At 34.2% G+C, this 20,388-nt stretch overlaps 2 protein-coding genes across 3 annotated transcripts; one reads left to right on the forward strand and one right to left on the reverse strand.

Annotated features, from left to right (window-relative positions):
- Positions 1-5,037: 5,037 nt before the first annotated feature.
- Positions 5,038-7,235, reverse strand: LOC149897598 (uncharacterized). Its single transcript, XM_090116174.1, has 2 exons — positions 5,841-7,235; positions 5,038-5,193 (listed from the first exon to the last, which is right to left on the reverse strand). The coding sequence occupies exons 1-2, from the start codon at positions 6,069-6,071 to the stop codon at positions 5,038-5,040; spliced, it is 387 nt and encodes a 128-aa protein (XP_089972300.1). The 5' UTR covers positions 6,072-7,235.
- A 6,515-nt stretch (positions 7,236-13,750) lies between these two features.
- On the forward strand, positions 13,751-18,664 carry LOC149897599 (zinc finger MYM-type protein 1-like). Of its 2 annotated transcripts, XM_090116166.1 has the most exons (5): positions 13,751-13,886; positions 14,646-17,728; positions 17,819-18,020; positions 18,273-18,457; positions 18,602-18,664. In XM_090116166.1, exon 2 carries the CDS (start codon positions 14,663-14,665, stop codon positions 17,219-17,221), a length of 2,559 nt encoding a protein of 852 aa, XP_089972292.1. In that variant the 5' UTR covers positions 13,751-13,886; positions 14,646-14,662; the 3' UTR covers positions 17,222-17,728; positions 17,819-18,020; positions 18,273-18,457; positions 18,602-18,664. The 2 variants fall into 2 exon arrangements, with proteins under 2 accessions (XP_089972292.1, XP_089972293.1); XM_090116167.1 differs by lacking the exon at positions 18,273-18,457.
- The last annotated feature ends 1,724 nt before the right edge of the window (positions 18,665-20,388 follow it).

Consider the following 20,388-nt stretch of genomic DNA (forward strand, 5'->3'; position numbering starts at 1 on the left):
CAGCGGGGAAAAAGTAGCAACACTAACCGCAAGCAAAAATCAACGTCAACGTCAATGTCATACAATGACGCTTCAACCAGCAGTAAACAAATAAAGTGTTATAATTGCAAGAAAATAGGTCACTACAAAAGCAAGTGTCCAGAATTAAAAGCAAATAAACAAGTAAATGCTTTTAGTGCGGCGTTTTTCAACGGTTGTTATAGCACAGAAGACTGGTACGTCGATTCGGGCGCAAGCGCGCACATGACGTCGAATCAGAAATGTTTACTCCAACCACGACCGGTGCACGATAACAGAGAAATCGTAGTGGCAAATCAAACGACGGTGCCTGTAGTAAGTGTTGGTGAAACACAGATAACGACATGCGTGAACAATTCTCAGTACAATGTGATTGTGAAGAATGTATTGTACATACCAAAGCTCACGACAAACTTATTGTCAGTAAGCCAACTTATAGTTAATGGCAATAGAGTTGTGTTCAAAAAGGATGTCTGTTTAATATACAATCAAGTGAATAAGCTTATTGGTACAGCAGATTTGATTAATGGCGTGTACAAGTTAAACACAAGAAAATTAGAGAATTCGTTATCGGCAATGTCAACCTGGCATAAGAGGTTAGGACATGTAAACAGTAAGTCCTTACAAAAAATGAATGAAGGTGCTGTGATAGGTGTTTCTTTTGAAGAGAAAGCTGACATTCAGATACAGAATTGTGAAGTGTGCTGTGAGGGGAAACAGTCACGTCTACCCTTCCCATCAGCCAACCATAGAAGTGAAAACCTACTGGATGTAGTACACTCAGATTTGTGCGGGCCGATGGAGACCAAGTCAATTGGTAATTCAAAGTATTTTCTTCTGTTTGTGGATGATGCCAGCAGAATGACTTTTGTCTACTTCTTGAAGGAAAAGAACCAGGTGTTTCAGCATTTCAAAGAATTTCGGGGTTTAGTTGAGAATCAAACAGGAAACAAGATAAAGAAGCTGAGAACCGACAACGGAGGTGAATTTTGCTCACATGAGATGGAGAATTACTTGAAACAAGTCGGTATAGTTCATCAGAAGACCAATCCTCACACTCCGGAGCAGAATGGACTCTCAGAAAGGTTCAACAGAACTATAGTTGAACGAGCAAGATGCTTGTTGTTTGAAGCTGACCTTGACAAAAGTTTTTGGGGTGAAGCAGTTAATACTGCAGTATACTTAAAGAATAGGACACCAGCCGCCAGTTTAGGCATGATGACCCCATTTGAGAGGTGGACAGGTGAGAAACCAGACCTAAGCAATGTTAGAATTTTTGGCAGTAAGGTAATGACACATGTTCCCAAAGCACAAAGACAAAAATGGGATAAAAAGGCTGATAAATTGATATTAGTTGGATATCCAGATAATGTTAAAGGATACAGATTGTATAACCCAAAAACTAGAAAGATCACTACGAGTAGAGATGTCATAGTCATGGAGAAGACAGAATCAGACAAAGCTCAGGTAGTAGTAAATAATAGTGAAGAAAAGTTAGAGAACAATGAAAACTTAGAAGAAGAAGAATGTTCATCAGATAGCCTAGTCTCAAATCCTAATGACCCAACTTATGTTAATGATACATCCACATCCCAAGATGATTCTTATCAATCAGTAGCCGATGAAGACTCTGTCATAGATGAAGAAGTTCAGGTACAGCAAGTTAGGAAACGTGAGAGAAAGCCAGTAGAAAGATATGGTATGACCAATCTATGTATTCTGGAAAACCTGGAAACTTATGAAGAACTGAGTTATGAATCTGCGATGAATGGACCAGATCAGGAACAGTGGAGACAAGCGATGATGGATGAATTGAAAGCTTTCAGTGACAATGAAGCATGGACATTTGTAGACAGGAGTGAAGCTGATAGAATAGTGCAGTGTAAATGGGTGTTTAAGAAAAAATGTGATAATAGTGGTAAAGTGCGGTACAGAGCTCGACTAGTAGCTAAGGGCTTCTCCCAGATTAAAGGTATGGATTATAATGAAACTTTTTCACCTGTATTGCGTTATTCTACTTTAAGACTACTTTTTGCTTTAAGTGTTAAACAAAATTTAAAAATGAATCACTTGGATGTACCAACAGCTTTTTTAAATGGTAATATTGATGAATGTGTATTTATGGAAATACCAGAATATTCTAATTTCATAAATTGCGATAATAAAGTTTTAAAATTAAAAAAGGCTATATATGGACTTAAACAGTCGGCTAGAGCTTGGTACATGAAAGTGGAATCTAGTTTGTTAAAGTTAGGTTTCAAGAAATCTAAATATGAACCCTGTTTATTTATTAAATGTCATGATAATGTAAAGATTTATGTAGCTATATTTGTTGATGATTTTTTTGTTTTTTATAACTGTGTAAATTCTTACAAAAAGTTAAGAAGTGTATTAGAAGCAGATTTCAAGATTAAAGATTTAGGTCAAATAAAAAATTGTCTAGGCATGAATGTAAAAGTTCAAAAAGATTGTGTAACTTTGGACCAACAGCAATTTATTGATAATATTTTAAATAAATTTAATATGATTAATTGCAAAATTTCAGATACTCCAATGGAATTGAATCTTAAATTAGAAAAAGCTGTAAATGACAGTTGTAATAACTCTTATCCTTATCAACAACTTATTGGTTCACTGATGTATCTTGCGGTTCTAACAAGGCCAGATATTTCTTATAGTGTTAGCTTTCTAAGTCAATATAATACATGTTTTAATGGAACACATTGGAAACATTTGAAAAGATTATTAAGATATTTGCAAAAAACTAAACATTTTGGATTAATTTTTAAGAAAACTGAAACTGATTTAATTGGTTTTGTTGATGCTGACTGGGCATCTTGTAACATTGATAGAAGGTCTTACACAGGATATTGTTTTGTATTATCAGGTTGTGTAATAAGTTATGAGTCTCGAAAGCAAAGGACAGTTGCCTTATCTAGTACAGAGGCCGAGTATATGGCACTTGCAGAGGCTTGCAAAGAGGCCATTTATTTAAAAAATTTAATGTTAGAACTTAATATATGTAATAAAAATAAACCTTTGGACTTGTACACTGACAGTCAAAGTTCTTTAAAATTGGCTTCTAATCCAATGTTTCACAAACGTACTAAGCATATTGATGTACGCCATCATTTTGCTAGAGAATGTGTTGATAATAACCAAATTAAAATTAACTATTTAGAAACTTCTTCTATGCCAGCAGATGTATTTACTAAGTCACTTTGTGTTAATAAACATTATAAATTCATAGAACAAATGGGAATAGGGGAAGTAAATTAAAATAGATATGTAGTTTTTCAATTGATTGTTTTTATTGTTGAAGCATTTGTAACGTTTAGTTATTGTAGCAAAAGATGTAATTTTGTCAGAGTATTTTGTTAAGAGAGGGTGTTAGAAATAAGTTCTGTTGTATCTGTTGTAACAAAATAGCATTTATTATCTATGAGCATAAACTGGTCACACTGTGTGTATTGTGTAATGAATTAATAAAGTTAGTCTATTCCAAGATGTCTTCCTAGTTTTACAACTGTTTCTGACGCTGGTAAAAGCCACTATTGTTAGGTATAGATTCGTGAAATGGATTGAGAACGACGCACGAGGATTCGGTTAGTTGATCAAGTTTGGCGTGAAACAAAACATCTGATATAATTTTTTGTGCTATTATCTTTTGACGTTTGTTTAAATCTTTTACATGAAAGCCAATTGATCGTCCATAGACCTCCCATTCTTCGTCTTTTTGAGCCATTATTCTTTCTGCCGATAAAAGAATATTTTCTTGTTTTTGTAATAAAGTATCCTTTTTCTTTCTCTTCCGTGACCCGCTGCTAGAGTTTGTAACACTTGCGGTTTCATCTTCTGATGATGACTTCTGTAATAATAATAGGAAATTTTTTAAGTATAGATGGATGAATGGATGGATGTTTGTTACTCTTTCACGCAAAAAGTAGGTACTGGACCGATTTGTATGGATTTAGAACTTAGGTAGTTTATCAGCAGGAATACCAAATAGGATTACTTTCTATCCCAAATTTTTTTTACATGTTTTTAAGGGAGCGCTATATAACCGAAATCCACGCGGGCGAAGCCGCTGGCTAGTAAGTCTAGTAAATTGTTTTAATAAAAATAATATTTTCTTTCAGATGCCTACGACAGAAACAGAGTGGAGGGAAGTAGCTGAGCAATTTGAACAAAGGTGGAATTTCCCTCACTGTGTTGGATCATGCGATGGGAAACATGTTGCAATTCAAAAACCTCATGAAAGTGGCTCCTTGTTTTATAACTACAAAGGATTTTTCAGTATTGTTCTATTTGCTGTGGTGAATGCAAACTACAAATTCATGTACGTAAACACAGGCACTAATGGATCCGTCGCAGATGCATCGATTTTAAGTCGTACTCCATTTTATCAGAAGATGATTAATGACGATTTAAATTTACCACCACCTTCTGCACTGCCAGGCACTGATACAGTTGTACCCTATGTATTCCTGGGTGATAATGCTTTTGCATTAAATAAAAATTTTATGAAGCCATTTCCCTTTAAAAACAATGATTATGAACAAAGGGTCTATAACTATCGACTGTCACGAGCCAGGCGAGTTGTAGAGAACGCGTTTGGAATTTTATCGTCAAGATTCTGGGTGTTGCGAAGACCTCTTAATACAGACCTAGATACCACCGACGCTATAGTAATGGCATGTTGTGCTTTACACAATTATTTAAGGAAACAGGGAACGAATTATATATCCCAGAACAATGTTGACCGAGAAAACACTGCAACTGGTACATTTGAACAAGGGGATTGGAGGTCTACTACCGATGGCTTGACTCCATTACAACACAGAAACAATAGTCAAAGGAATGTTGAAGCTGTAGCTGTACGAGACAAATTCAAGAATTATTTCACTACTGAAGGAAGAGTCGGATTTCAAGATAGAATGATAAACGTAGTCTCAGTATGATATTGTAAAATAGGTACTTAATTATAGATAATTACGTTTGAAAATAAAAATAAAATGTCTACATATTTATTTTACTCACCTCATATTCTAAAGAGTCAGTAACAGTACGACAAGATTCCGTTCTTGAACCCAGAAAATTTAAAGCGTCGAAATACCATAGTGTTGGTACGTATACCTCATCTGCTCCTGCGCCTGTATGCTTAGAAGCCTGAACCTGAAATCGATTGAATAAAAGATTAGATTGATATATGTATAAAAATACCTATTGAAATAAATAAAAATTACACTACATTTAAAAAAAATATAGTATTTTGTGTGAAAAACAAAAAATAGGCAAATATATATTTATTTTTATAAAAACTATATTTTTTAAGCTATTGCATAGCTATGACTAGCCATCTTAACAATTAAAAGGCGCATTCTTATTTTTTTTAATGAAGGATTTGTTTGTAACATTTGTCGGTGTTGAAAATATAGTATTTTTGCGTACTATATATTTTTTCAACAATATATACGCAGACCCGAAATATAGTACAATACTATATATTATTACTAGCGGTCCGCCCCGGCTTCGCCCGTGGTACATATTTCGCATAAAACGTAGCCTATGTTCTTTCTCAGGGTCTAAAGATTATCTGTGCCAAATTTCACCAAAATCGGTCCAGTAGTTTATGCGTGAAAACCATACATACATACATACATACATACATACATACAAACCTTTCCTCTTTATAATATTAGTATAGAAGTATAGATAGTACAGCTGCAGGTCTATTTGACCTAGCAGACCCTGGTGTCAGAGTTTTCAGAAACCGCCTAAAGGCTTCTGACGTGATTTATGTAAATCATATTTATACTCACCTTTTTTAATTCTTTTGCATAACTCGTACGCATATTTTCAATCTTCTTTTTTATTGTTTTTACGGTAGCGTTTTCGTCAAAATTCTTATAAATTCCCAATAAAACTTTAAAGGCTTCAGCTCGCATGTCTTTATTCATGTAGTCTTTATGTTCTTTTTGCCACAAATACGGCATGTTTTTATACGTGTCAAATATGCACAATAAAACTTCCTTTTCTTTGTTGCACGCCATTGTAGGTACTAGAAAATTACGCGCCAGGCGACGGAACGAACGGCCGCTTCGCGGTACTCACTTACGACCACTCCACACACTAGTCGCGCGGCAACTGAGCTCCCTAAGCGCCCTAAACGTTATTACATCACCCAATCTGCAGGGCGCTTAGGGAGCTAGGCAGATCGGGCAGACCCGATCGCCCTAAATCGGGACACTAACTCCCTAAGTCTTATTACACTACTCTTAGTTAGGGTTAGGGTCCCTAAAAATTGGGTGGTCTAATAAGCCTTTTACTCGTATCTGACATATTACTTTTATTTGCAGGAAGAGTTTTGTGCTTGCTCATTATTGTCCGAAATATGTACATTTTGCGCACTTTGAATACATAAAAATCAATGTAAAGTTGTATCGTTGGGTACCTGAATGGTTTGTTAAGAAGTGCTTTGATCACAGCTCTTTGTGCTTGTTCAGCTTGTAAAATAGTGTTTTTCGAAGCACCACCCCAGGCTGTGATACAGTAGCTAATAATTGATTCACACAGTGCGGAGTATACTATTTTTAGAACACCTTTATTTGCGGCAATAGGTAAGTATGTAATTTTTTGAAGACAAAGATGAATTTCCTTATGCGGGAGGAGATTGCATCAAGGTGTTTTTTCCACGATAGGCAAGCATCTAACCAAATTCCCAAATATTTTACTGTGACAGCCCTATCTATTGAATACATTTTAATTTTGTTTAGATTAATTAAAAGACTAAATTGAATAAGCAAATATTTATTTAAAATCACAACAGTTGCATAACTGAATAATAATTGTGATTACAAAATTAATACACTCGACGGCAATGAAAACAACACCTGCATAGTAATTAACCCGTTTTCTTTTTTTTATCTGGCTTTCGAACAAGGGACCCTGTTGCATCGAAATGAAATGAAAGATCCTTGTGAGCTTTCAGTAGCTCGATCTGTTCGTTAATACCCAGGTAAGTCGTGAACGGCGTAGAAAATTTTTTAATGTACGGATGATTTTGCTTAGCTTCGATCATTCTGAGCATAACATCAACGCTATCATCATTATGCCGATTATTTTTCAAGTTGTTTTCTGATTTAATCTTTTGCAAGACATCCAATGATGTAGCAAATTGATGATTATGCTCATTTTGAGCCAAGTCCGTGTCCATATCAGAAACCAATTGTTTCCGTACTGTGTTCGGTTTTGCAAATCTTAATCGTTCCCTCAATACCTCACGCTGGGTCTTAGATACAGAATAAGCCAAAGGTACCGTATGGTTTGGACTTTGGCTTATCATTTGTTGAATAAATTAAAATTTTCGCCTTCAAGTTTATCAATTGGCCTTTAAATCTATACCGGATATTGCATTCAGGTTGCTTACATACGGCACCATCACGGAAATTATTAAATTTATTATGCTCAAATCCATTGAAAATGAGCATACAACAAATACCGTGCAATTTCGGTAAATCACGATGAAGCACAGAATGGAATAGATCTGAAATAACCATGCTGTTACGACAAATTTCAGATATACAAATTTCAATTGATTTTATAAATAAATAAATAAATAATTTTATTTTTTTCAGGCCAATGTTTATAGAAAAGACCCGTGAAATCTTTTTAATTCTTGTCCCAACAAAAAAATAAATTTGTGCGCAACTGTTCAATATCTTTTTTTGGCGCAGTTTGAAATAATCACAAAGTTTTTTAAATAAGATTTTATTTTTTGTTGGACCATTGACAACCTCGTCCAAATTGTCCACTAAAGTGCTGTAAGAATAGTTTGGTGACAAAACTTCATGATTAAGTAATATAAATCATTGTCACTGTTTGAAAACACTAGCGTTGGAACCCGTGTAGCGTACTGCGCACAACAGTTGTGCGTAACTCGTAAAATTAAAAAAACGTCTTCACAAATATCATCAAAATGACTAAATGTTGTGTAATTAGGTGTAAAAACGTTGGCATTCACAAATTCCCAATAAATCCTACTATAAGAAGAAAGTGGATAGCTGCCGTAAGGATTAAAAACTTTGAGCCTAAAAAACGACGAGGTTATGTCGAGATCATTTTCATGAAAATGACTATCAATCATTAAGTGTGACTACAGGTGAGTGTTATAAACGTTAGTTCTTTCATTTAAGATAGCCTCTGTAAACCTAAATTAATAACATTACATAATGTCAAAAAAAAAAATAATTGTTCACCTTGTTTTTAGGTTTGCCTTGTGCACACAAGTTTTTAAAGAAAGACGCAGTACCGAGTCTCTTTTCATGGAACCAAAAAAAATATCAGCCAGTGCTTGTGCAAGAGACGAAAGACATGCAAAAAGGAACCTTCAAAAGGATCTTTTTCAACAGCAATCAAGTGAACATCCATCTACTTCAAGTGACCCACAGCCTTCAACATCTACAGGCCCACAGCCATCGACTTCTCAAAATCCACAATATATAATGGAATATCAAAGAGAGTTAGAAATTTCTTCCCTTGATCCACCTGTTGATTGTGGTGACAATGTTAATCAAAATAAACAATCATCAGTTGCTACTCAGACTGCCACAATGCTGTCTCTTTTTTCAGCAGATATTTTACTAAGCGGTGAAGAGTCAGAAAAGTTTTACACTGGCTTAGAAAATTATGAAAGATTTCAATTTGTTCTATCAACATTACTGCCAATGGCAAATCATCTTAAATTCAGGTGGAGTGGGGTAAGTGGAGTTTCAACTGAATATCAGTTTCTTATGATGCTGATAATACTTCGAAGAGCAAGTACTGATCTTGAACTTTCGAAAATGTTTGGTATCAGTAAGACACAAGTTTCAAACATTTTCATCACGTGGGTGAACTTCGTCAATGACTTATGGTCAATGATAGACATTTGGCCTCAAAGAGACCTTGTTCATTTTTACATGCCAGCAGAGTATAAAGAAAACAAAATGCCAACAAGGGTGATTATAGACTTCACAGAGATACCCATCACAAAACCAAGTGACCCAAAATCACAGCAAATTACTTTTAGCAATTATAAAAATAAAAATACAATAAAGTTTTTAGTGGGCTCTACCCCTGGAGGATTGTTATTCTATTGTTCTGAGGGCTTTGGTGGCTCAATTAGTGATCGGCAAATGATTGAGAGAAGCAAGCTATTGAAATTGTGCGATGAAGGAGATAGTATAATGGCAGGACCTATTTGCATCCAAAAATATCGGTATAAATATACCTAGTTTCTTACGTGAGAAAGCTCAATTGCCAGGTCTTGCTCTTTTTCATGACAGGAAAATAGCCTCACAACGTGTACATATAGAGCGCTTAATTGGATTAACCAAGACATATAAGATATTAAAAACTGACCTTAATGCTTACTATGTGCCGTTAGCTTCGAAAATATTTTTTATATGTTTAATGTTGTGTAATTTCCGAGAGTGCATTGTAAATAAAATAAAACTCATAAATAAATTTTAGCTGTTTTTATTTTATTATAATAATCTTTATATAAATATTTATTTATGATTTCAGCCTTCACATAATTATTGAAAAAATAATCTAATTTTAGTAGCATGTCTTTTAGGAATAACTCATCTTTTTCAATATAAATTACTTTCATGTCTTTAAAAGTATATATAATAAAATTGCAGAATTTTCTGCCACTGCAATACATTTGTCCTTGTACTTGAAAATAATATGGACAGGTTTTTTTTAATACCAGTTCTCCATTTTGAGTCTGAATGTATGGTACAGTTTCAGGACTAATAAGCCTGTTTCTGCTTACATATGGGCATTTTATTTCTAAAACAGTATCTTCGCCAAGTAAAGCACCAGGGGCCTTAGACAAAGTAACAATTAAAAAACGATAACGAAGTTAGAAAAGGAAAAATGTATGGGATTGACATTAGATAGACCACGTGATCTAACGCGGCGTATGTCAATCCCATACATTTTTGCCTTTTCTAACTTCGCTATCGTTTTTTAATTGTTACTTTGTCTAAGGCCCCTGGTGAGGCACTTAGGTAGGGCCTATCTTTTGATATTAAACATGCCACACTGCACAGGAACCAGCCCATATGTTTCTGAATATTTCTTCAGTGCATTTGGTTCATTTATTAGACCATGCGTTGTGGCTCTGGATGAAAATTTTTTTTTGTTTGAGTAACTGTGTTCATACCTTACAGTTGTCTATTTTAGATGTTTGCAAAAATACTCAAGTTGAAGAAGTAATTGATGTCGCAAGAAAAGCTGCTAAAATATTGCGAACTCAAATACATGCTGCTATAATCGCAAAAGCACGAAAAAACCAAGCAATCCTAGGTGCAACTCCACTGTTGACATGATAAAAAGGCTAATAGAATTAAAGGAGATTTGCGACAATGCTCAAGATGACAATCTGAACTTAACGAAAACGACTTGGAATACACTACAAGATTATTTGATTTCTCTATCACCCGCTAAAAAGCTATCAAAAGTCCTGCAACAAGAGCAGCTCACAATTGGTGACTTTTATTTGCAGTGGCTGTTGTGCAAAATTAAATTAAAGAATGGTTAACATAGCCTTGAGCACATTGCTGATCACTTCTATGGAGAACAGGGAACAGACTTTATTGAATAACAGTGCTTTTATCTGTGCAATGTTTCTCGACGGGAGAGTAAATTCAGTACTTTCTGGCGACCAACAAGAAACCGCAAAATCAAGATTACTAGAATTACATCGCCATTTAATAAATTTAAATAATAATAAAGAAAATGAGTCCCATTCTTCTTCAAGTTCAGGATCCCTGCCGAAAACAAATGCTAATGACAACAGCGCAAGAAAAGAGTTAGAAAACTTTCTGAGTGTAAAATACGTTGAGGCTCAAAGTGATATACACGTTCTTTTACAACGCCGCATGAATGTGCCAGGTAATGTGTTTGGAAATGTAGATGAAGAATTGACGGTGTTTCTTAAAGTACCTCTGTTAAAATCAACTGAAAACATTTTGAAATACTGGGAGATGAATAAGATTATCCTCGGCTTTATATATTAGCTTGTGCCGTGTTAGCTACTCCAGCGACACAAGTCAGTGTGGAACGACTTTTCTCCTCTTTGAAGTTTGTCGTTTCGTACCGTTTTAATTTGAAACACAGTTTGATTGAAGACGTTATTGACGTGACAACGTCTTAAATTAGGTTGCGACTGGGAGTCACTTATGAAAAAGTGTAACGCTCGGTAACGTTACGATGAGTCACCGAACGAGAGAGAGGCCCGCCGAATGCCTTGCGTCTCTCTCCCACTCAACTATGATCGAGAAAAAGACGTTGTCACGTAAAATCTTCGCTCGTGAAACCGACTTTACAGGCAACCATTTTTTTTTTATTCGTAATAACACATTTTACAACAAATGTAATAATAACTAGATAAACGATTTGTGATGATTGTCGCCAAAGCAATATAAATTATAATTTTAAGGCCGTTCTCATCGCTTTTGTATTCAAGTTAATAATAATTAGGTATATCAATCAAGAATAAGGAAAAAATCAGTATAATTTAATATATTAATTTAATTATTTTTTAAAGTAATTTATACAGGGTCCTTCTTAATGTGCTGATACTTTTTTAAGAGGATGATCAGACCGTCAAACTGATCAACTTTCTCTATGGGACCAACATAGAATTCGCAAAATAAATATCAGAAGATTTTCAAATAATTTATCACTTTTCATTGAAAGATTTATTTTAGTTAATGATTAGTTATTATAATTCCAAAGTTAAAAAAAAAATAATGTTTGAGTTTCAAATATAATACAATATTTGTTGAAAATATTGTTAGATTTTTAAAATATAAATTTTAAAAACATATGATAACATAAGATTGTTAATTCCAGTATCTAGTCGTGCTGAAATTGTATGGCCAGCGTTAGGTAAAATTACACTCGAGAGCAATGAAAACGGGTCACCAAAATATACCATAGGGTACGTTCAGATGACAAGCGTTCAACGCGCGTTTTGATAACGCGCGTTTACACCTACATAACAACTATTCAGGGCCGTACACATGCTAACGCGCGTTTTATTGATACGCGCGTCGAACGCTGCACTAGCGCTCGACTGTTGTCAGCGCGCGTCAACGCGCGCTTTGAGATCATTGGTTTTCCATATTGCCGTTCAGTTGAGCGCAAAGAGTATAATGTAAGGGCATAGAGAGCCCTCTTGAAGCATATGAAGGCAAACCTATTTGATTTTGACAGGCGACAATGCGCCCTCTGGATTTTGGGGTTTATTTTATTTTTTTTTATATATTTTTGTCATATTTAAATTTTCCTAAAACCAGGAAAAATAATCAAAAAAAATCTAGTATATCACGATTTTGAGAAAATGCATGTCCAGTATACAGGACATTGCCCGGTTCTCCATAAAGTAACTGTAAATTTCGATGTCCAGTATATTGTACATTGCCGAATTAAGGAATCGTTCGAGAATTTTCATAAAAGCGTTATTTATGCAATTATGAAATAAACAAAAATAAAATGCATGTGTATAAAGAAAATATTTATTATTGTACAATTTTAAAATTTGAAATGACATTATTGTTACTTATTTGGCTTCTATAAAATTCGGTTTCGGTTGTACAAAACATAAAAAGTCTAATCATTCTCATAATATCTAAATAAAAACTTATAATATCTAATCAGTCAAACTTTTCTAAAAAAAATAATAATTTCACTTACTTGCAATGGTAATCATAAAAACAATTTCTCTTACGTACTAAACACAACCTTTGATTGCACTTAGCGCAATATACTTCAATCTTATTTTTGGTGCAGTATTTACAGCGACCATAGGATTCTACAAAGCGCGGCCAATGCCCTACGCCGTCAAAACGGACGCTATCATCAGTTCTACTGTTCATATATTTTCTTATAGATAATCTAGATCTCCCTTTATTTTGCAGCTCTCTGGCTAATTGACAGCGAAACAACTTTAACGGAATTTATTTTTATTTTCTTACAATTGCCGGGGTAAATCTGGTCATTTGATTTTGTACCGCATCTGTATCATACTATTTCAATACAGCAGTGCTATTCTGTAAGGTTATTATAAAAACTCGAACGCGGAATCCGCGGTGAGTTTTCGATTTCGTATTCTGTAAAACTCGACAGTACTAGTGGCGCCACATCGTCGAGAGCGGCGACGAGGCGAACTGCACGTCGATTCTGTAAAATTCAGACAACAACTCGCATATCACGTCGCTATTCACTCTCACTTCGCATAAGGTTCAAAATGACCTTGATTTTGCATTCTGTAAGCATCACCTAATCACTTGCGAAGTGAAGTGAGCTCCAAAGCGACCAATACTGTACTAGTGACCAGTGGCGTAGCTAAGGGGGGGCGGCGGGGGCGGCCCGCCCCGGGTGTCACCCGTTTAGGGGTGACACCCGAGCCCGACTATGACCATCAGTTATAGTTCTTTCTATTTATAAAAAATCGTAAATCTGCGGCAGAGAGCATAACCGCCACTAATAAAATTATCTAGGTAACTATAATATCGTACCACGAACATAATAATTGATATTAAAAAAAAACAATGTGCACAGTGTCAATCGATCAGGGATTCCCCCAAAATTTAATACCCCGTTCGCGCATAACCAACGCTAGTCAGGGGATTCCCTCGATATAGCGCTCGTCACTTGTATTGTGGATTGGGCTTCTTTTGTTTCCGACCGCATTCATTTCAATATTCGCTTACGTGAACGTGTGAAAGTCTAGTGCAAAGTGTTTGTTAATTATTAGATATTATAAACAACATTTTTTGTATAAAAGTCGATTCTTGAAGAAAATAAACAAGGTAAGTGAATTATTTTTGTTATTACAGGTAATACTTACATTTTTTATCCATTTAGTTTCTAATAGCAGTATCTTAGATTATTTTGAAAAACCCTTCAATTTTATTCTCTTTTAATTACTGTGTATTTTAAACTATATTATTGAGACGTCCTAAATGATAAATAGGTACCTAAAGAAGGTATTTCAGACGGATTGCAATAATATTTTTTTGTTTAGCCTGGGCAAGTATTACTTATCTACTAAAGGTATTTATTTATTAAAATAGGTTTTAAAGACTTTGCTGGTGTAAAAAGATTTTACTTATATTTCTACACGTTTTACGATATTACTTTAGGTAATAATGTTTAATTGTAAATAATATTCTTATTTATTATTAACTTACTTAATATTTTCCTATCTAATAGCAATGGGATTTGCTTACAAAAACGGAATACATTAAGTTTAGATTTTTGATTGAAAGTTATCATAATCATATCATACAACTTCGCGTACGTTGATTTTGCTCCGAGATGAGCAGCTCGAGCACTCGTGGCACGGATATCACAATTAACGGTGGAGTTTTTAACTAATATTTTTCTAATAATACTTAAAAACATATTTACACCCAGACGCAGGATTGTTAGGTAATATAAATTAACAATCCTGCGTCTGGGAAAAATATATTTCACAAAGCTAGTTACGTAACGTGTAGGTGTTTATTTACTGTTATAATTAGTTTATAAAATCAACGTTTCACTTACTAACTAAAAATATTTTTTAGAATACCCAGAACGAAATATGCCTCGGGGAATTCATACTTCGAAAAGACAAAGCGGGTTTCAACAGAGAAAAGCCAAAAAGGCTAAAATGGATGAAATTCAGAGCATGTCCGGTTCTCTTTTCAAATATGTCACAAAAGCAGATAGCGGCCAAAGTTCAAGTAAAGTACCCGAGTCTCCTGCTGACGAAAGTAATGATTCACATCTTGGAGACTCACATTCAGATAGCAACATCGACAATACAGAATCAATGAAGACGACCCAGGACCTTGACGGAATCAAAATAAATAATGAAAATGACGCCGTTAATGCTACTTTCGGAGATAGCATTAGCTTTGAAGAATCAGTTCAACACTTGAGAGATGTTTCACATTGGAGTTTACCGGTACCTGATAATGTTCGCATTGACATAATAAAAAAGGGCAGTGAACATTTCCAGAACAAAGAAGGACCGTTTCCTACTGTATCTCGTCATGGTTCAAAGATTAAAGGTGATTCTCGTCATCTTTCACAGGAATGGTTTTATAAACCGATGCCTAGTGGTGAAAAAATTCTACGATCATGGATGGTATTTTCTCCTATATCAAATAACCTGTACTGTTTTTGCTGTCGTTTATTTGCTGTCAGTAACATACAAACAACATTTACAACTGGATTTCAGAAGTGGTGGAAACTAAATCCTAAAGTATTGGACCATGAAACTTCATGTGAACATTTAGAAAATTTCGAAAAGTGGAAAGCTTTGGAAATGAGATTAAAATCTCACACCACAATAGATGATGCAGCCTTGCAATTAATGAATACGGAAAAACAGAAGTGGAAAAATCTTTTATCTCGATTATTAGATATAACATTGTTTTTGGCTAAACAAAACCTAGCATTTCGTGGACATGATGAAACCAAAGGGTCGTCTAATAAAGGTAATTTCTTAGAACTAGTTAAACTGCTGTCAAAGTATGATGCAGTACTCAAAGAACATATACTATATTTGGAGCAGGAAAAATCACCTAAAGTAACATATTTATCGCCAGAAATACAAAATGAGTTCATAAATGTTTTAGCTAATCATGTAAAATGTCAGCTTGTAAACGAAATTAAATCGGCAAAATATTTCGGTATCATGTTTGATAGCACACCTGACGTTTCACATGTTGATCAAATGTCTGAAGTGATTCGTTATGTAAAAATTAATAATAGAAAAGTAGAAGTCAAAGAAGTATTCTTAGGATTCTTTCCTTTACATGGAAAAAAAGCAGCTGACTTAAGCGCTGAAATACTAAAGAAGCTTGAAAACGATGGCTTAGATATTATGATGTGTCGTTCTCAAGGTTATGATAATGCTGCAGTTATGAGTGGTATACACGGAGGAGTACAAGCTATTATAAAAGAAAAAAACAATAAAGCAATTTTTATTGGTTGTATAGATCATTCAATTAATTTATGCGGCCAACATTCGTTCGCACAAAATGTGACTTGTGTTACATTTTTCGGAGCAGTGGAAACAATATTTAACTTTTTTTCAACTTCCACAAGTCGTTGGGAAGTGCTCCTCAATCACAGCAAAGCATCTGTTAAAAGACTTTCGACAACGCGATGGAGTGCTCATTACGGTGCAGTAAAAGTATTGGCTGAAAATTTTGATGGGATAATATCTGCAATTGAGGAACTATGTGACCAAGACGTAAATTTAGAAACTAGAGGTGCTGCACAAAATCTTATGCCTGCTGTGTGCAATTTCTCATTTCTTTGTTTTCTTTTCTTTTGGAATGATGTGCTAAGGGAAGTGAACAATGCTCAGATCGCATTACAAAGTAAAGGTTTATGTGTTGATGAAATAATCATAAAACTAGAAGCACTTCGTCTATTCATTGGAGAGAAACGGTTGCATCTAGCAGAAGAGGCAATAGATTTTGCTGTACAAAAATCGGAAAAATACAACATTTCGATGGAACGACGAATTCGTCGCAAGAAACGCATGCCCGGTGAGTTAGCGTCGTCCACCGAGGCTGGACTTACACTTAGAGCGGAACTTCAAAAGGACATGTTAGAATGCATTGACAGATTCAATATTGAACTCGAAACAAGAGTAAAGTCCATTAAAGACGTAGCTTCATTGTTTGAGGTTGTGCAGTCAAAGACCTTGCTTTCGGCAAACACTGAACAGTTAAAATTAGCTATATCAAAATTTACTAACCTTTACGATGAAGTATCAGAAACAGAACTCCTTTTAGAAATACCAAGATTGAGAAGACATTTAAAAGCGGCTAATATTACTGTCTCTAATTGGGTGATACTGGACTTTTTGAAATTTATTGTGGAATGGGATTTTACAGAATCTCTTCCGAATCTAACGGTAGCACTAAAGTTATTTATAACAATATGTGCATCAGTAGCTTCATGTGAGAGAAGTTTCAGCAAATTAAAATTAATTAAAAATTATTTGCGGTCTACAATGACCGAAACCAGATTAAACAATCTTGGTATTTTAACGATAGAACATGAAGCAACACAAAATATAAATTTTGAAGACGTGATTTCGGAGTTCGCTAGTGTCAAAGCTAGAAGGAAGAAATTTTAATTTTTAACAAACTAAATTTGTTTTACATAATAAACAAATATTTGTAATAGGTACTCATATTTTAATAAAACGTAAATGATTATAACTTTTTTTTATTTTAACAGTTTCGATTGAGTTTTAGGGTGACACCTATAAAATCCGCCCCGGGTGCCACCTATGCTAGCTACGCCACTGCTAGTGACTACCACACTCAACAAAATGTAATTCGACATTTATCGGTTTTTTATTTTATCAGTTTTTGACACAGAATTTTAGCTAAATATGATGTTTAAATTACAATCTATTATTTTAAGGAATTTGAGGCAGCTAATAAGTAAAAAATAAACAGAAAACTCTAAATTCGTGTCGTGAATATAATCTATGCTTACCAAAATTACTGAATACTGACAGCCAACATCATTATTAATCTGTGGACAATATTTTCATCTCGTCCTTGCATTGTTTTGTTTGCATTTTGTTTGTTTTTTTATCGTTCAGTGCCGTTAATTATTGTGAAATAATCATGAAGTAAGTTTATATTTCTTGTTGTAAAGTTCAAAAATAATATTAATTAAAGAAATGTTTATTTTGTTTTCTAATCCAACAATAATGTTTCAGTCCAAATGAAACACGTTCCTCTCACCCATCGTCGGCTCAGGTTGAAACTCTGATAGAGTTTATGGAAAGAAACCCTGGCATGGCGAAGGGTTTCTTGAGAACTCAAAATGCCAGAGAGCGAAGTCGACGCCAGTGGGAGGAACTAGCCGTGCGCCTCAATAGTATAGGTGGCACCATCAAAACCTACAAACAGTGGACCAAGGTTAGCAGTGCTTTTTTTACATGTTAGAACCACTTAACATTCCATAAAGCAAACCACTTAAAATATGCGATAATCTTGGTTTCAAGTGTGTTCCTTGATTTCATAAATATCTTATTTTAATTTTACGTAATTTTACTCAATACTTGACTTTGAATAATAAGGAAATGGAGATTTTAATGTAGTTTAAAAAATACATGTGTATTTAATAACAGCAATTTTTTATAATTTCTTTAAATAAATGTCTGATTATAGTATTGGTCTGACAAAAAAAGCGCCATAAAAAAAAAGTAGCAGCACGTTCTGCTGCTAGGCGTAGGACTGGTGGTGGGATGGAGGATGAAGTGGAACTATCAGAGCTTGAAGAAAGAATTGTTGCTTTATGTGGTGGTGAAAGCTTTTCTACAGGAGATGCACATTTAGGCATACAGCCATTTCCGGTAAGTTTAGAAATGCATTAGGTAAGTAGTACTGGAAGCACTCTGCAAAGTTTGCTGTCGTTTTTATAGCGCCCATTTTTTTAGTAGTTTAGACCCTTTCTAATGTAAAGTGAATTTAAGTGAAGTTAAATTTACATGTTTCAGGAAAATGACACCCCGTCTCCATCACATGAAGTGCAACAAATACAAGATGCTGATACTGACAATGTAAGATATTTAAATTTAATTCATAATTTTATGGAATTAATTAACTGACTGACTGACTGACTGCTATGCCGGAGGTCGTGGGTTCGATTCCCACCCAGAACAAATGTTTGTGTGATGAGCACGATCATTTGTTCTGTGTCTGGGTGTAATTTATCTATAATATGTATGTATTTAGAAATATATAAGTATGTTTATCAGTTGTCTAGTACCCATAACACAAGCTCTGCTTAGCTTGGGACTAGATGGCGTTGTGTGATAGTTGTGGAATATTAATATTATTATATTAAGTGTATCCTGTGACTGTGATGATTCAAATCATACCTTGAGAACAGATCCGCTACACTCTGGCTTTAGTTGGGTAACCATGTCACATGTTTTTTTTTGTTTACTTTTTTATTTAACTACTTAAACCTAATTATTATACGTAAGATTTTTTCAAATCTCTTTCTGAAATTTCATGTGCATTCCTTGGAATTGTCAATATTTTTAATTATAATATTAGGAAGTGGGTTTCCTTTTTAAGATTGTTTCTGTTGTTTCAGAATAACCAGTTAGAGCACACTCCTCCTCCAAATCCTCATATATGGGTATAACCGCGAAAAATTGTACATGCATTATTTTTTCAATGTTCCCATTTTATTTCTCATATGGCATCAACGTTTTTTGACAATAAGTGTTTTGTTAGATATGTAATAAAAGGTATGCTTGTGTTCTTTTAGATTATTTCATAAAACTCAATCTATCTCTTGTAGAAATATTTTATTTTATATTTTTTTTACTGGCTCCACTTTTATTTCCATACAAAAAACATTTGTCCACCTTACATCCTTGTGACAAAAACTGATAACCCCTACGAAATGGTATGACTGCCTCGCATTTTTATGAAAAATTTAAGTTATTCGATACTTAATCAACATGTACATAAAAATCTTTTAATGCACAAGGCCTTAATCGATTTTTTATTATTATTTAAAAAACTGTCCACTTTTTTTATACGTGTGTAACGTCACGTATGTAACGTCTCTAACTACCATACTATAAGAATTATCAGAATCCTTCTCTAATAGCGGCAGTACACATGGGGCCAAGGCGTTGGGCCAACGTGTTGGGAAAAAATGAAGGATATCAAGATTCCTGTTCACACATTGGCGTACTGATCATTCTGCATTGGCGCTTCAAAGATGGACGTAGTCCGTAGAAGTTCTTGCAGCCGCGGCAATTTATTTATATACAGTGCGTTTAATTATTACGTACATGTGCATCAATAACAATGAGTGTACTCTGCCGTCTGCGATGATACCATTTTCCAATCTCTATTGTCCTTTTTTTATATCTGTATAAATAAAACATTATTATGTTTAGATTTTTTCAAATGTTTAAAATGTGTACATTTTAGGTACATTTAATTTAATTTTAACTAAGTACCTATAAAACGAAACTTTAAAGATTAGATTTTAGATATTATTATATTAAATGATAATATTATTTATGTAGGTAATAAAGCACAATTTGATCAAAATCATGCTCATTGTATATTGTTATTTAATTTTTAAGAACAAGTAACTTTTTAATACTATTTTACTCATTTTATAAATATATTCATTTTTTTATCGCATTGTATGAAAGTGAGATAAGAAAAACATCTAGAATAATATAATAAATAGAAAATAGAACATCTAATTTTTTGAGTCATATGGTTTTATTTTTGTGTAGTTCATGCCGTG

Source organism: Colias eurytheme, chromosome 25, assembly GCF_061535395.1.
Source record: "Colias eurytheme isolate Ceu_HAF_F1 chromosome 25, ilColEury1 Martin Lab GWU primary, whole genome shotgun sequence".
In the NCBI taxonomy this organism is placed as follows: Eukaryota; Metazoa; Arthropoda; class Insecta; order Lepidoptera; family Pieridae; genus Colias; species Colias eurytheme.